Below are 12,539 nucleotides of genomic sequence, written 5' to 3'. Positions count from 1 at the left end.
GCTCGAGACCACCCTGGCCAACATAGTGAAACCCTGTCTCTACTAAAAATACAAAAATTAGCCAGGCATGTGGTGGCGCGTGCCTGTAATCCCAGCTACTCAGGAGGCTGAAGCAGGAAAATCACTTGAACCCAGGAGGTGGAGGTTGCAGTGAGCCAAGATCACGTCACTGTACACCAGCCTGGGACAGAGCGAGACTCAGTCTCAAAAAAAAAAAAAAAAGGCAGAATATAATACAGTACACAGAGTATGACCCCATATATGAAAAACAATTACATATTATATGTTTGCATCAAAATAGATGTAGAAGAAAATACACCAAAATGCTAACAAAGACTGTCTCTGAGAGGGAGAAACATAAAGGTGATTGTTTTCTGTGCTTTCACATTTTTCTTCAATTAACATCTTTTTGTAATAAAAATAAGGAGTACCTGCGTGTCTGTGTGTATGTGTGTCTGTGTGTGCGTCTGTGTGTGTGTGTCTCTGTGTGTGTGTATGACAGAACTCTGTGATGGGCTCCGCATTGCCATGGAAAGAAGCCCAGACCCCCAGCCCACTTCCTCTGTGCATGACTGTTGCACCTCAGGTTCTGTGCACACCATTTGTGTCTCCTGTCCCGCCTCACCTTTTCTGATCCTGGCACCTTTGCACAGGTGATTTCTTCCACCTGGAACATCGTCCCTCCTCTCTCTGATGGTCAGAATTGTATCCTCCCTTCAAAGGGCCAGCTCAAATGTTCCCTGTACCTCCATCCTACCTCCTATAGTTCTGCCTGCACCTTACTGTCCTCCCCCTTTTGCATGCTGCCCTCTCTGTCTCAGTTACCTTGGGAGCTCTTTAAAGCCAAGGTCTAGGTGGGACGGGCTTATGCCCCTGTGCAGCAAATACTCACTCGTGCTTAACAAAGCACTGAAGTTGGGTTGAGTTAAAGTGAGTTGCAGTTGGCTTCCAGTAGGGCCCCCAGAGCTGATTGGAGAGCCCCTGAGAGACCCCTGGCTATCTTTCTTCTTTGTAGCTGAGGGCCTAGGTCTCTCCCCTGAGATGGCAGGAAATGCTGATGACCTCTGAGTCATTAATGAGTGATGCCCCGGGGCTGTAACGCTGTTGCCCACAGGCTTGTACTCTGCATGGTCCCATTCAGTGGGGCCGAGTGCTGTGGGCAGAGCTGACTGGTGAGGTCATGAGGATGGGTTGTGCAAGGCCTCCTGTCCCTGGGGCAGTGGGTAGGGTGGCCAACTATCACAGTTTGCCTAGGACTGAGATGCTCCTCAGAATGCAGAACTTTCAGTGTTACAACTGGAGAATTCCAGGCCAACCAGGATGGTTGATCAGCCAGCAAGCAAGGCATGAGTGCTGCCTCTAGGCCTCTGAGGCCAGGATTGCCGCCACACGGGATCACAACTTCTGATCCCTTAAGTGTTTGACCCCACAGGTAAAGGTGACCCCGTGCCCAGGTCCTTAGACAAAGAGCATCTCAGGCCAATACAGCAACAAGGTTCTGAACCTGGAGCACCATTTATTCCCCCAGAGTCCTCACTGCTCTTTCCTAACAGAAGGGAGTCCATCTGCTCTTCTAGGCTATTTTCACCCCAGGCCTAGCTCCTGTGAGCATGCACAGAGCCTCCCAGCCCATGGGACACCTCTCTGGGTCCTCTCCTGCAGTTAGTCTCCACCCTTTCAGGGCTTGGCTCCAGTCATCCTCTCCATGAAGCCTTCCTTACCCCTAGCCCACAGACCATTCCCTTCTCTGCCCTCTCGGGGTTTGATCCTCGCCAACTCTCTCTCCTCTGATCTCTTTTCTCCCAGCAAAATACTGGGTTCATTCACTTACTCATTTACTCACAAACAGTAAGAATCTATTTGGTGTTGGGTTAAGAGCCCTTACCTAGAGTCCCACTGTGACCACACTGACTCCTGGCTCCACCACTTAGCTGCTGTGTGACTCTGAACCAGCCACTTATCTGGGCCTCAGTTTCTTAATGTAAAATATGGGAGTCGTGATAATCACACCTACCTCACAGGGTTGTTGAAACATTACATGATTTAAGAATTGTACAGGCCGGGCATGGTGGCTCACATCTGTAATCCCAGCACTTTGGAAGGCTGAGGCAGGTGAATCACTTGAGCTCAGGAGTTCAACATGGTGAAACTCCACCTCTACAGAAAATGCAAAACCTGCTAAGCATGGTGGTGCACGCCTGTGGTCTCAGCTATTCAGGAGGCTGAGATGGGAGGATCACTTGAGCCCAGAAGCAGGTCAAGGTTGCAGTGAGCTGAGATCATGCCACTGCAGTCCAGCCTGGGTGACAGAATGAGACCTTGTCTCAAAAAAAAAAAAAAAAAAAAAAAATTTTACAGTTCTTGGGTCAACACCATATACCACTTGTCATTTTTATTATAGAATCTACCATTTGCCAGATACTCTGAGGCACCAGGAATATACAAATAACAAGTGCAGAAACTGACCAGTCTAGTTGGACAGGCAGACGCATAAACCAGCAATCACAAGGCAGTGTGACTAATGGAGGAGGTATGGCAGCACAGAGAGAAGCAAGCAGTTACTCAGCCTGCCCTAAAGGCAGGGCAGTCAGAGAAGCTTCTCAGAGGTGGTGACATTGAGAGCTGAGCCAGTGATAGAGAAGTGTGTAGCAAGAGTCGGGGTACACTGGTCTGGCAGTGTGAGGCAGCTTTCCCTGGTCCTGGAATGGGGGTGGATTGCATGCTGGGGCTGGGCATGGAGCATGTAGAGACAAACACTGGAGAGAGAGCCCTGATAGTGGAGAGGAGACCCTTTCGAGGAGTGGGCCTCCTCCCATTGCAGTGGGGAAAGTGCTGGCAGTTTTAGTAGAATGAATTGAATTCTGGACAGATCACTTCAGTGAACCATAGTGGACCCCCTCAGGAGACTGAGGGAGGTGAAACCAGGGCTCTCTGTGCAGCCTTACAGTATATTCCTGCACAGTCAGTCTTGCCAGGGTCCTTGGGTCCTGGCCCTGGTGGGACAGCTGCCCACAGTACCTATACATCCCCAACAGACTTCAGGATTACATACAGTAACGCCCTGTCCATCTGCCCCTACTCCTTCCTGCTGCGATTGCAGCTCATGAACTCTCGCTCTGGCTCTCCCCACTGGTCTCCATTCTCACCCTTGCAACAAGCTCACTCTTGCTAAAGCCTTAGCTCCCAATCACAGCTCACCCTGACCAGAGCAAGCCCATCCCTTCTCCCTCGGTCTCCCCACCCCACCTCATTGGACTCCCAGCTGCCTGGCTGAGACTTGCCCTGTCTCATGTTCCCATGGATGACTCATGTTTTGGGCAGGGGTGAGGCCACGCTGGGGCTGCCGAAGCACAGGGAGAGTTGGTGGCAACAGCCCTTCCCTGGTCTCACAGGCCCAACTGAGCAAAGGTTTTCCATCTCATGCATGTCTACTGGCACTATAAGAGCCTGTTTGTGCCCCCAAAGAGGTCTTGACCCCACTCCGAGGTCTAGCCAAGCCTTCCCGGGGTAAAGGCCTTTGCTCCTTCTTGGAAATTCAAAGTCATGAAAACCAAAGCAGTGAGAACACTAGTGAACCCAGGAAGCAGGATGGCCCCTCCTCCATCAGAGAGGTAAAGACTCCCCAAAAAGGTCATGGATCTTTTTTAAAACCTGGTCTTGGCTGGGTGCGGTGGCTCACGCCTGTAATCTCAGCACTTTCGGAGGCCAAGGCAGGCAGATCACAAGGTCAGGAGTTCGAGACCAGCCTGGCCAACATAGTGAAAACCCGTCTCTACTAAAAATGCAAAAAATTAGCCGGGCCTGGTGGCGGGTGCCTGTAATCCCAGCTACTCGGGAGGCTGAGGCAGGAGAATTGCTTGAACCTGGGAGGCGGAGGTTGCAGTGAGCCGAGATCGCGCCATTGCACTCCAGCCTGGGCAACAGGGCAAGACTCCATCTCTAAAAACAAAACAAAACAAAACAAAACAACAAAGAAAAAAACCAACAACAAAAAAACCTGGTCTTGAACCCCAGACCTCTGTGCTGTGAGTGATCTTACAATCTTCAGACAGCTCCCAGACTCTTACAAATGATAGTAAACGATCACCCCATTGCAACCAGCAGCACCCACACTGCTGCATACAAGGAGCCTACTGCGTTCTAGGGTCTGTGTCAGGGGCTCTAACAGCAGCAGACTCTTCAAGGGGCTGGGACTCTCCTAGCAAGAAACAGAAACTGGGTTTGGTCAAGGACCAAAGGATACTTTAAACCAATAGGGCTGGTGTTCCAAAAAAGCAGAGTGCCAGAAACTAGAGCCTGTTTCCCCCTCCACCTGCCCTCTGCCCTTGATGTCTCATACTAACTATGCCCACCACTGCCCTTTGCAGCCAAGCTCTGAGAACGACCCCTAGTGCTGGACAAAGAAAGTATTGCCCAGTGCTCCCCTGTCCCCTGGTGGCCAGTTCTATTGGCACCAGTTAGCATTAACTAATGTTACCAGAACCTGGGCTCCTTTAGGCAAGGACTGGATCTTGTCTTTCTCCTCTGCATCCCCAGAGTTGAGCACGGTGCCTAGCCTGTAAAGGCATTTAGTTGGCTGGATGTCTTGCCTCTCAATCCCATCTGTTCACTACCACTCCCCTATTTTGTTTTTTTGTTTTGTTTTGTTTTTGAGACAGAGTCTCGCTGCTGTCACGCAGGCGGGAATGCAGTGGTGCTATCTCCGCTCACCGCAACCTCCACCTCCCGGTTTCAAGCGATTCTCCTTCCTCAGCCTTCCGAGTAGCTGGGATTACAGTCGTGCACCACCACACCCGGTTAATTTTTGTATTTTTAGTAGAGACAGGGTTTCGCCTTGTTGGCCAGGCTGGTCTCAAACTCCTGACCTCAGGTGATCCACCTGCCTTGGCCTCCCAAACTGCTAGGATTACATGTGTAAGCCACCGCGCCTAGCCCACTCCCCTATTTCTGAGTGCCTGGATATATCTTTTCCTTATGCCTGAACCCCCACCATCAGTTACCCTTGGGTTTGAAGAGCAAAGATTCTATTTTAGAGGCTGCTATTATATAGGATTAAGTAGGTAACCCCTTCCATTAACAAAGCTTGAATCAAGGGAGGGGTGGCAGCCCTCTTCTCTCCAGCCACGCCCACCTCCCAGATAATGCCGCCATTCTCCCTACCTTTCTCCCAAAGCCCATGGCAGGTATCACCAATTGATCACAGCATTCTAGTTGAACCCTGATCTTTCTCAGCACTGATCAGGGTTGCATGAATAGATGCTTATTTGCCATGGTGGGATTAAGACACCCACGGACAATTGTACAATTGGATACAATGAGTATGTATTCGTAAAAGTTCTGTTGTAATTAACACATTCTTATTCAACTGTGTGATGTAGTTCACACATCAGATGAGCAAGATGAACCTCTTGTGGACTCTGAGGGACTGGGGCACAGGACAGGGTTTTGATTGGAAGGTGAGAGAAATCTGAAGGGGAGCAAAACAGGTTGGAAGCACAAAACAATTAAAGAGACTTCGAATTGCTGAAGGGAGCCACTCAGCCTCCTTGCTCCCTCCAGAAAGACTCTGAAGTAGGCCACTACTTTGCAAGAGGGAAGGTCAGACATGGGGAAATAATGGAGGAAAGGAAGGTAGAATCAACTGCTGGCCACAGCTTGGAAAGGTTCAGGGTTACCCAATCAATAGTTTCTGTATAACTATGGGCAGCTATTGTCTGTACCTCAGTTTTCTCCAGTTTTTTGTTTTGTTTTGTTTTGAGACTGTGTCTCACTGTTTTGTCACCTAGGATGGAGGGCAGTGGTGCGATCTCGGCTCACTGTAACCTCTGCCTCCCAGGTTCAAGCAATTCTCCTGCCTCAGCCTCCCCAGTAGCTGGGGCTATAGGTGTGCACCACCACACCCGGCTAACATCTGTGTTTTTAGTAGAGACAGAGTTTCACCAAGTTGGCCAGGCTGGCCTCAAATTCCTGACCTCAGGTGATCCACCCACCTTGGCCTCCCAAAGTCCTGGGATTACAGTTGTGAGCCACCGTGCCAGGCCTTCATCCTGTTGAAATTATTCCTTTTAACCCTCCAGGAGGGAAAACTTACTGTGTAAATGTATACAGCCTGAGAGTATAAATGACAGGGAGACAAGCTTTACCCAGAAAGCTGAGGCTTCTCCCAGGGTAGCAGGGGCAGGGTAGCCTCCTGTAGAAGAGGCATCTATAGGGACTGAGCTGACCAGCTTGACATCCCTTGGTCCAGAATCTATGGGCCCTCCTTCCTAGGACCACCGAGGCCCTGTCTACTGGGGTTGTAGTGTCTCTGCCTATCCAAGCTGGTGATTTCAGAATGGGTTGCAAATTGGGAGAATACGGATGAAGAAAGAGATGCTCCGAGACCTGGGACTTTGTGGGCAAAGAATTTCACTCGGCAAACTGTGTGGTTACTGCTCTTTGCAGGGCATCTTCATTTGGGGAAAGACATGAAATGGTAATGGCCAAACCCCCCCTCACCCCCACCACCTCCAGGCCGAACACCGCAGTGGGGGGAAGATGCGTAGAGGTGGGGGAAGAAGTGTGCAAAGAAAGGGCCTGGATGGGTGGGGGTCCCAAAAGGACCTAAGCAGCAGGAGACCCCCAGGAGTGGGCTTTAGGCCCAGCAGCTCCTCCTTCTCAAGGTGAGTCCAGAGGCCATTCTGGAGTGGGCCTGGGTGCCAGGCCCTGGGTACTCCTTTGGGTACCAGGCTGGCCTCCTGATTCCTGAGGCATTGACTTGGCACCCCATAGGGGACTGCCCTCCTCCAGGCCTGGCACAAAGCCAGGGGGCTAAGAGCAGTCTGCAGGACAGAGGGCAGAACCACAGCAGGGAGGGGGCTCCCATGCCAGCTCCTCCTCATGCCATATGAGGCCAGGCCTGTGGCTCGAAGCCCCTGAGCTGGGCATGCCCTGAGAGTCTGGGACCGTCCAGGGGCTGAATCTTCATCCTCAGCCCTGCGAAGCCTTCTGCCCTCCTCCCAGGGTCCGTCCATTCCTTCAGCTCCAGCGCCTCCTCCACACGCCCATGCCTTCCACCTCGCCACATGGAGCATAGCCGTGCCCCCACAAACCAGAGGGAACAACGGAGCTGGCAAGAAAGAACAGCAGTTAGAGCAGGGGCAACACTGGGGAGAGGAGAACCTATTATGAGCTGGGCATTTTACACCAGTACTTCCCAGCCTTTTCCATAAACATGGAAAATATGTTTTGCATACATACTGTGGTCAAGGGAATCTGCTTCCTCCCAGGCCCCCAAGACCTGAGGATCAACGTGGATCAATCCTCAGCACAGGGGCCTGCCTTATACCCCACTTCTCAACTAAACCCTTACTACAATGTGGGAGGGCATTAACAGGACCATCAAAGTGGGGCATGGCATTAGATGGGGCCCCAGGCTCACTAGGACTCTCTATTGTTGAAGATGCCTACAGACAAGTAAGGTCACCTAGGAGGTGGTAGTGGGGAGAGGGGGATCTAGGTTTCCACTGGAAAAATCAAGGCTAGAAGGAAGGCTAAATCCTTTCTCGGCGCTACTCCTACTTCTCACAAGAAGGGAGTGGCATCTGGGGAAGACGGCACAGGGCTGAGAGCCAGGGCTTCTAGATTCTATTCCTGGCCCCTCCCCTGGACCTTCCTAACCACAAATCCGCCCCCCACTCCCTGCCCTACTGCTCATAGAGGATTAAGACATCACAAACAACTCATGACCCCATCCTACACTCACCGACCCTGCCCCAGTGCCCCATGCCCTCCTCCAGCTTCTCCTCCCCTGGCACAGCCAGGCCTGACTGGCACTCAGGAGCAGGTAGACAGCTAGGCCCCCACCCCTTGGCATCAGTGGCCTAGCCTCTGGTGCAGTTGCCCATCCTCCAGCTCCCTTGCTCTCCCAACAGTGAGCCCTAGGGCTCAAAACCCACTGTCAAGAATGGGGACCAAGTGCGGTGGCTCACACCTGTAATCCTAATACTTTTGGGAGGCCAAGGTGGGCAGATCGCTTGAGCTCAGGAGTTCGAAACCAGCATAGGCAATGTGGGGAAAAACCAAATCTACAAAAAAAAAAAAGCCAGGCATGGTGGCGTGTGCCTGTAGTCCCAGCTACCTGGAGGGTGAGGTGGGAGGATCGCTTGAGCCCAGGAGGTTGAAGCTGTTGAGGCTGCAGTGAGCCATGACTATGCTACAGCACCAGCCTGGGCAATACGTAGAGACCCTGTGTCTCAAAAATATATATATAGGCCGGGTGCAGTGACTCACACCTGTAATCCCAGCACTTGGGGAGGCCGAGGCAGGCAGATCACCTGAGGTCAGGAGTTCAAGACCAGCCTGGCCAACATGGCGAAACCCAGTCTCTATTAAAAATACAAAAATTAGCAGGGTGTGGTGGTGGGCACCTGTAATCCCAGCTACTCTGGAGGCTGAAGCAGGAGATTTGCTTAAGCCCGGGAGGCGGAGGTTGCAGTGAGCCAAGATCACACCACTGTACTCCAGCCTGGGTGACACTGCGAGACTCTGTCTCAAGAACCACCACCACCACCACCAACAACAACAAACACACACACACACATACACACACACACATACAGGAGGATCTGGATCCCTCAGGCCCAGTCCAGCCAAGCCGGCCCACTAAGGCCCCACCTTGGGGGCCGGACTCCTTGGCTCTATTCCTAAGGCTTGATGGTGCCTTTGCTAACTGGGAGATACTGTCTTTCTACATCAATTCAATGCTCAAACTTTATGACAAGCATTCAACCTAGAGGGAAAGAGGGTCTGTCTCCGCGATCCGCGTCCCCACCCTCGGTTGTCCCCAGCTGCCAGAAAACCGAAGTCCAGGAGCCCTGCTCTACGTGGAAAGCAGAGGCCCACAGCCTGGGGCAACGTGCAGGCCAGACTCTCTCTACTTCCTTCCACCTGAGTCAGGGCTGAACCAACTTGTAGGAAGGCTCATCTCACCCAGGGGTCCCCCTCCCAGGGCTTCCATCTTCCTCTCAGACACCTGGGTCACATTCAGGACCGGCCGACCTGGCTGGCACCTCAGGGCAAAGTCCGGATCTGTTGGGTTGGCCACTGGCCCAGGCCTCCCATGCCCTCAGTTGGCCCCAGGAACCTCCCCTAAGACTGTCCGACTGTGAAGTAGAATGCTAGTCCTCATTCTCTCTGTAGGGGAAAGATGAGAAGGGAAGAAGAGAAGAGGGTCCAGTCCCCCGGGGGCTTACCTGCCTTGACCTCAGCACCGAGGTGGTGGATAGCATGAAGGTAAGATGGTGCACCCAGTGGTTTAGGACACGAGGGTCCCGGTCCCGAGGCTCTGCCGGGCCCGCACTGTCTGGATGGCCTGCTGGTTCTTGAACTTGACCAGACCTAGGGTGATCTGGGCGTTCCAGCCCGGATCTTCCAGAGGGCAGCGGAAGTCGATCTCGCCGCCGCCTTCGGTCACCAGCGTGAAGTAGATGTGGCGCCCGGTGCTCTCCACGCACTCCACGGCCTTGATGCGGGCGAAGCTGAGCTCCTTGGGCCGCCCGCCAGTGCCTTTGGCTTCGAAGAGCTGCAGCCCGCGCTCGGTGAGCACGCAGCGCTTCCGCTTCCACAGCTGCAGCAGCCCGCCGCTGCGCTTCTCCAGCACGCCCTCCTTGAGCACGGTGGCCGTCGCCGCCGCCGTCATGGGCGCCCCGAGGTTTGCGGAAAGCTCCAGGCTGCGGCGGGCGCGGCGCCACTCTCGGCCCGGCAGCGCAGGATTCTGGCGCCCCGGGCTGGCTGGCCGTGCGCGCTGCCCACCTGCACCCTGACTGCCCGGCGCGCCCGCACCGCGGCCCTCAGCACCCAGCTGCCGATGAGGTGGCGTGGGTGCCCCCAGCGCGCTCCGCGCCCACTGCCCCGCTTCAGCCGGCACCGCCTCCTCTGCTCTACCCGAGCTGGCCCAGCCCGGCTCGCCTCTGCCGGGTGCCTCCGCGCCTCCCTAGCCCGTGAGCCACGCCGCCTGCCCGTTCTCTTGCTCCCCTGGGCTCTGTCTGCGCGCTGGGCGGCAGCTCGCGGGATGTGCCCTTACATGTTCCGCTCTTCGCCTCCTGCGCCGCCCGCCCGCCGCGCATTCCTGTCCCGGCCGGCCCTCCCCTCAGCGCAGTGCACCAGCTCCTGCAGAGCCCAGGGGGCGGGGCCGTAGCGGGGGCTCAGTCACTCACTGGAGGCGCAGGGCGCGGGGCGGGGAGGGCTGGGACTGAGAGGGGGCTGCTTACTCAACAACCCAAGCCTTCTGGCTGCCGTCTGCCGCTTCTCGGAACCGCAGCTCCCCCAAGCCTTGAATGAAGGGGGAGATGGCGGGGAAGGGCGGGGGGAAGGCGCATCTCCTCGATTGGAGAGAGCGCTGCTAGCCGGGGGTGGGCTTGGCGAACGCGCAGTGGCACCAGTTGCATGTTAGGCGTCAGACAGCTGCTGGCTACTTGGCAGGCCATGAGGCCCCCAGCCTCTGCATCAAGCCTATGTTGGGTTCCTCCTCCATCGGCCGATTTCTTTGTGCAGTACCCAAGAGAGGCTGTCCATCGCTGCCTCTGCTTGGACAGTCCACCTGCTCCTACTCCTACCCGCATGCACTGCGCGGGGAGGCCTGTAGAGAGTAGCCAGTGCCAACAAAGGAGAGCTGAGGCTTGAGGTCATTCATGCCCTCCTCATAGTGGGGGAGGAGGGACCCCCTCCGTGACCTGGGCATGCCACTGTCTGCGGTCCTCTCCACCGCACACACTTGCAGGGGCCGACGCTGGACCGATGGCACAGCCAGGCCCATGTGGAAGCGCAGCTCCAGCCTTGCTGCTTCCTTCCGCTCCGCAGATTCTATCCTCCCTCAACCTCCCCCTAGAATGGACTTCTCCTGGATACAGAACTGGAGGGGAACGCGGAGGGAGAGGTCTCTTTCTGTTCTGGCTAGAATATTGTGTAAAGACAAGAGCTTTGCAGAGTTGAGTTCAAACTTCTCCCTTGATTGCTGTGTCCGACCCACCTGGGGCAACTTTACTGACCTCCCTCAATTTCCTCATCTGTCGAATAGGAGGATTAATTCATTCTCATCTCATGGAGTTGTCCTGATGAATAAGTTAGATAACATTTGTGAAAGACCCAAGACAGGGCCTGGCAAATCTAAGTCTCGATAAATGTTCTTCCTTCCATCTCCCCACATTTATTCCCTTTAGAGAATGATGGGGGTCCTGAGATCAAGCTAGGCACTGGAAGAGGGCGCTCCTAGGTCCTCATTCTGCCCCTATCTTGGTCAGTTCCTCCAGGCCCACAGTTTCTTAGGGGCCTATTCATCAACATGTTAATAATAGATTCTTATAGGAGTAATGATATGTAATAATGACAGTAATAAGACCTCTTTGTACTTACACCCTGTGTTACCATCCTCCTGCCCAAAGAGCAGAGCCTAACAGACACAGGGAGGGTCCTGTTGTGGGGATAGGAGTGCCCTCCTCTGCAGCCCCAAAGTTAGGAGATGAGAGAAGGGAACTCTGTGTCTCATCCACAGCTCTTTACACACACACACACACACACACACATACGTGTGATGACAACTAACTCCTAACTCCCAGAATGCCCCTTCAGGAGAGGGAGTAGACAGTGGCATAAAAGAAGAGACAAAGACAGATGTCTCCTGAGGCCCAGAGGGCAGCAGGGGAGGGAGCTCGAGGTGGGCTGGTGCTGCTCCTCCCTCCCTGCTGAGATATCCCTACCCATCTCCTGGAAGAGGAGCTCTGACTTAACCTTCTTGGGACACTGGGCTGGAGCAGTGCTGGGCCCTAGAGATATTTACCCAATTCTCTCTTTTTTTTTTTTTTTGAGATAGAGTCTCACTTTATTACCAGGCTGGAGTGCAACGGCGTGATCTCAGCTCACTGCAACCTCTGCCTCGCAGACTCAAGTGATTCTCCTGCCTCAGCCTCCCAAGTAACTGGGATTACAGGGATGTGCCATCATGCCTGGCTAATTTTTGTATTTTTAGTAGAGATGGGGTTTCACCATTTTGGCCAGGCTGGTCTTGAACTCCTGACCTTGTGATCTGCCCACCTTGGCCTCCCAAAGTGCTGGGACTACAGGCATGAGCCACTGCACCCCACCACTTACTCAATTCTTATTGACTTGTTAACTCCACATCGGGCTGATGGACAAAATGTCCCCTGGTAGCAACCCAGAGCTGGCTCCTCTCTCTGCCCACCCCAAAGGGAAAGCGGATCTGCCCTGTCAGTAAATCTAAGTCCAGCTGGAACAGGCTAGACTACAAAATGGCCCCAGGGAAGAATGTGCTGGAAATGGCTCTAGCTAGGGCTGAGCCACACCACCTCCACACCTGTGTGAGAAGGAGGAAGTCCAAGTGGAGAGGAGGGGTCCCTCTGGGTGGCTACCCAGGACAAGGTGGAAAGAAAGATGGGAATAAGGTGGGATAGAGGCAAGAATGAGACCCGGAGAGATGCAAAAAGTAACATAGCTTTTGTTTTCTATATTTACTTAATCCTTTTTTTTTTTTTTTTTTTTTTTTT

At 53.7% G+C, this 12,539-nt stretch overlaps 1 protein-coding gene across 3 annotated transcripts; it reads right to left on the bottom strand.

Moving 5' to 3' along the window:
• Positions 1 to 6,423: 6,423 nt before the first annotated feature.
• Positions 6,424 to 10,313, bottom strand: PHLDA3 (pleckstrin homology-like domain, family A, member 3). Of its 3 annotated transcripts, none has more exons than XM_011990548.1 (3): positions 9,234 to 10,313; positions 7,050 to 7,108; positions 6,424 to 7,015 (listed from the first exon to the last, which is right to left on the bottom strand). In XM_011990548.1, exon 1 carries the CDS (start codon positions 9,677 to 9,679, stop codon positions 9,296 to 9,298), a length of 384 nt encoding a protein of 127 aa, XP_011845938.1. In that variant the 5' UTR covers positions 9,680 to 10,313; the 3' UTR covers positions 6,424 to 7,015; positions 7,050 to 7,108; positions 9,234 to 9,295. The 3 variants fall into 3 exon arrangements, with proteins under 3 accessions (XP_011845938.1, XP_011845937.1, XP_011845936.1); XM_011990547.1 differs by adding an exon at positions 8,409 to 8,506 and having other exon boundaries at positions 6,424 to 7,108; positions 9,238 to 10,313; XM_011990546.1 differs by having other exon boundaries at positions 6,424 to 7,108.
• Positions 10,314 to 12,539: the final 2,226 nt, after the last annotated feature.

This window comes from Mandrillus leucophaeus, unplaced genomic scaffold (assembly GCF_000951045.1).
Source record: "Mandrillus leucophaeus isolate KB7577 unplaced genomic scaffold, Mleu.le_1.0 Scaffold38, whole genome shotgun sequence".
NCBI lineage: Eukaryota > Metazoa > Chordata > Mammalia > Primates > Cercopithecidae > Mandrillus > Mandrillus leucophaeus.
Note: the sequence above shows the minus strand (reverse complement) of the source record. Positions and strands in the feature narration are given on the sequence as shown.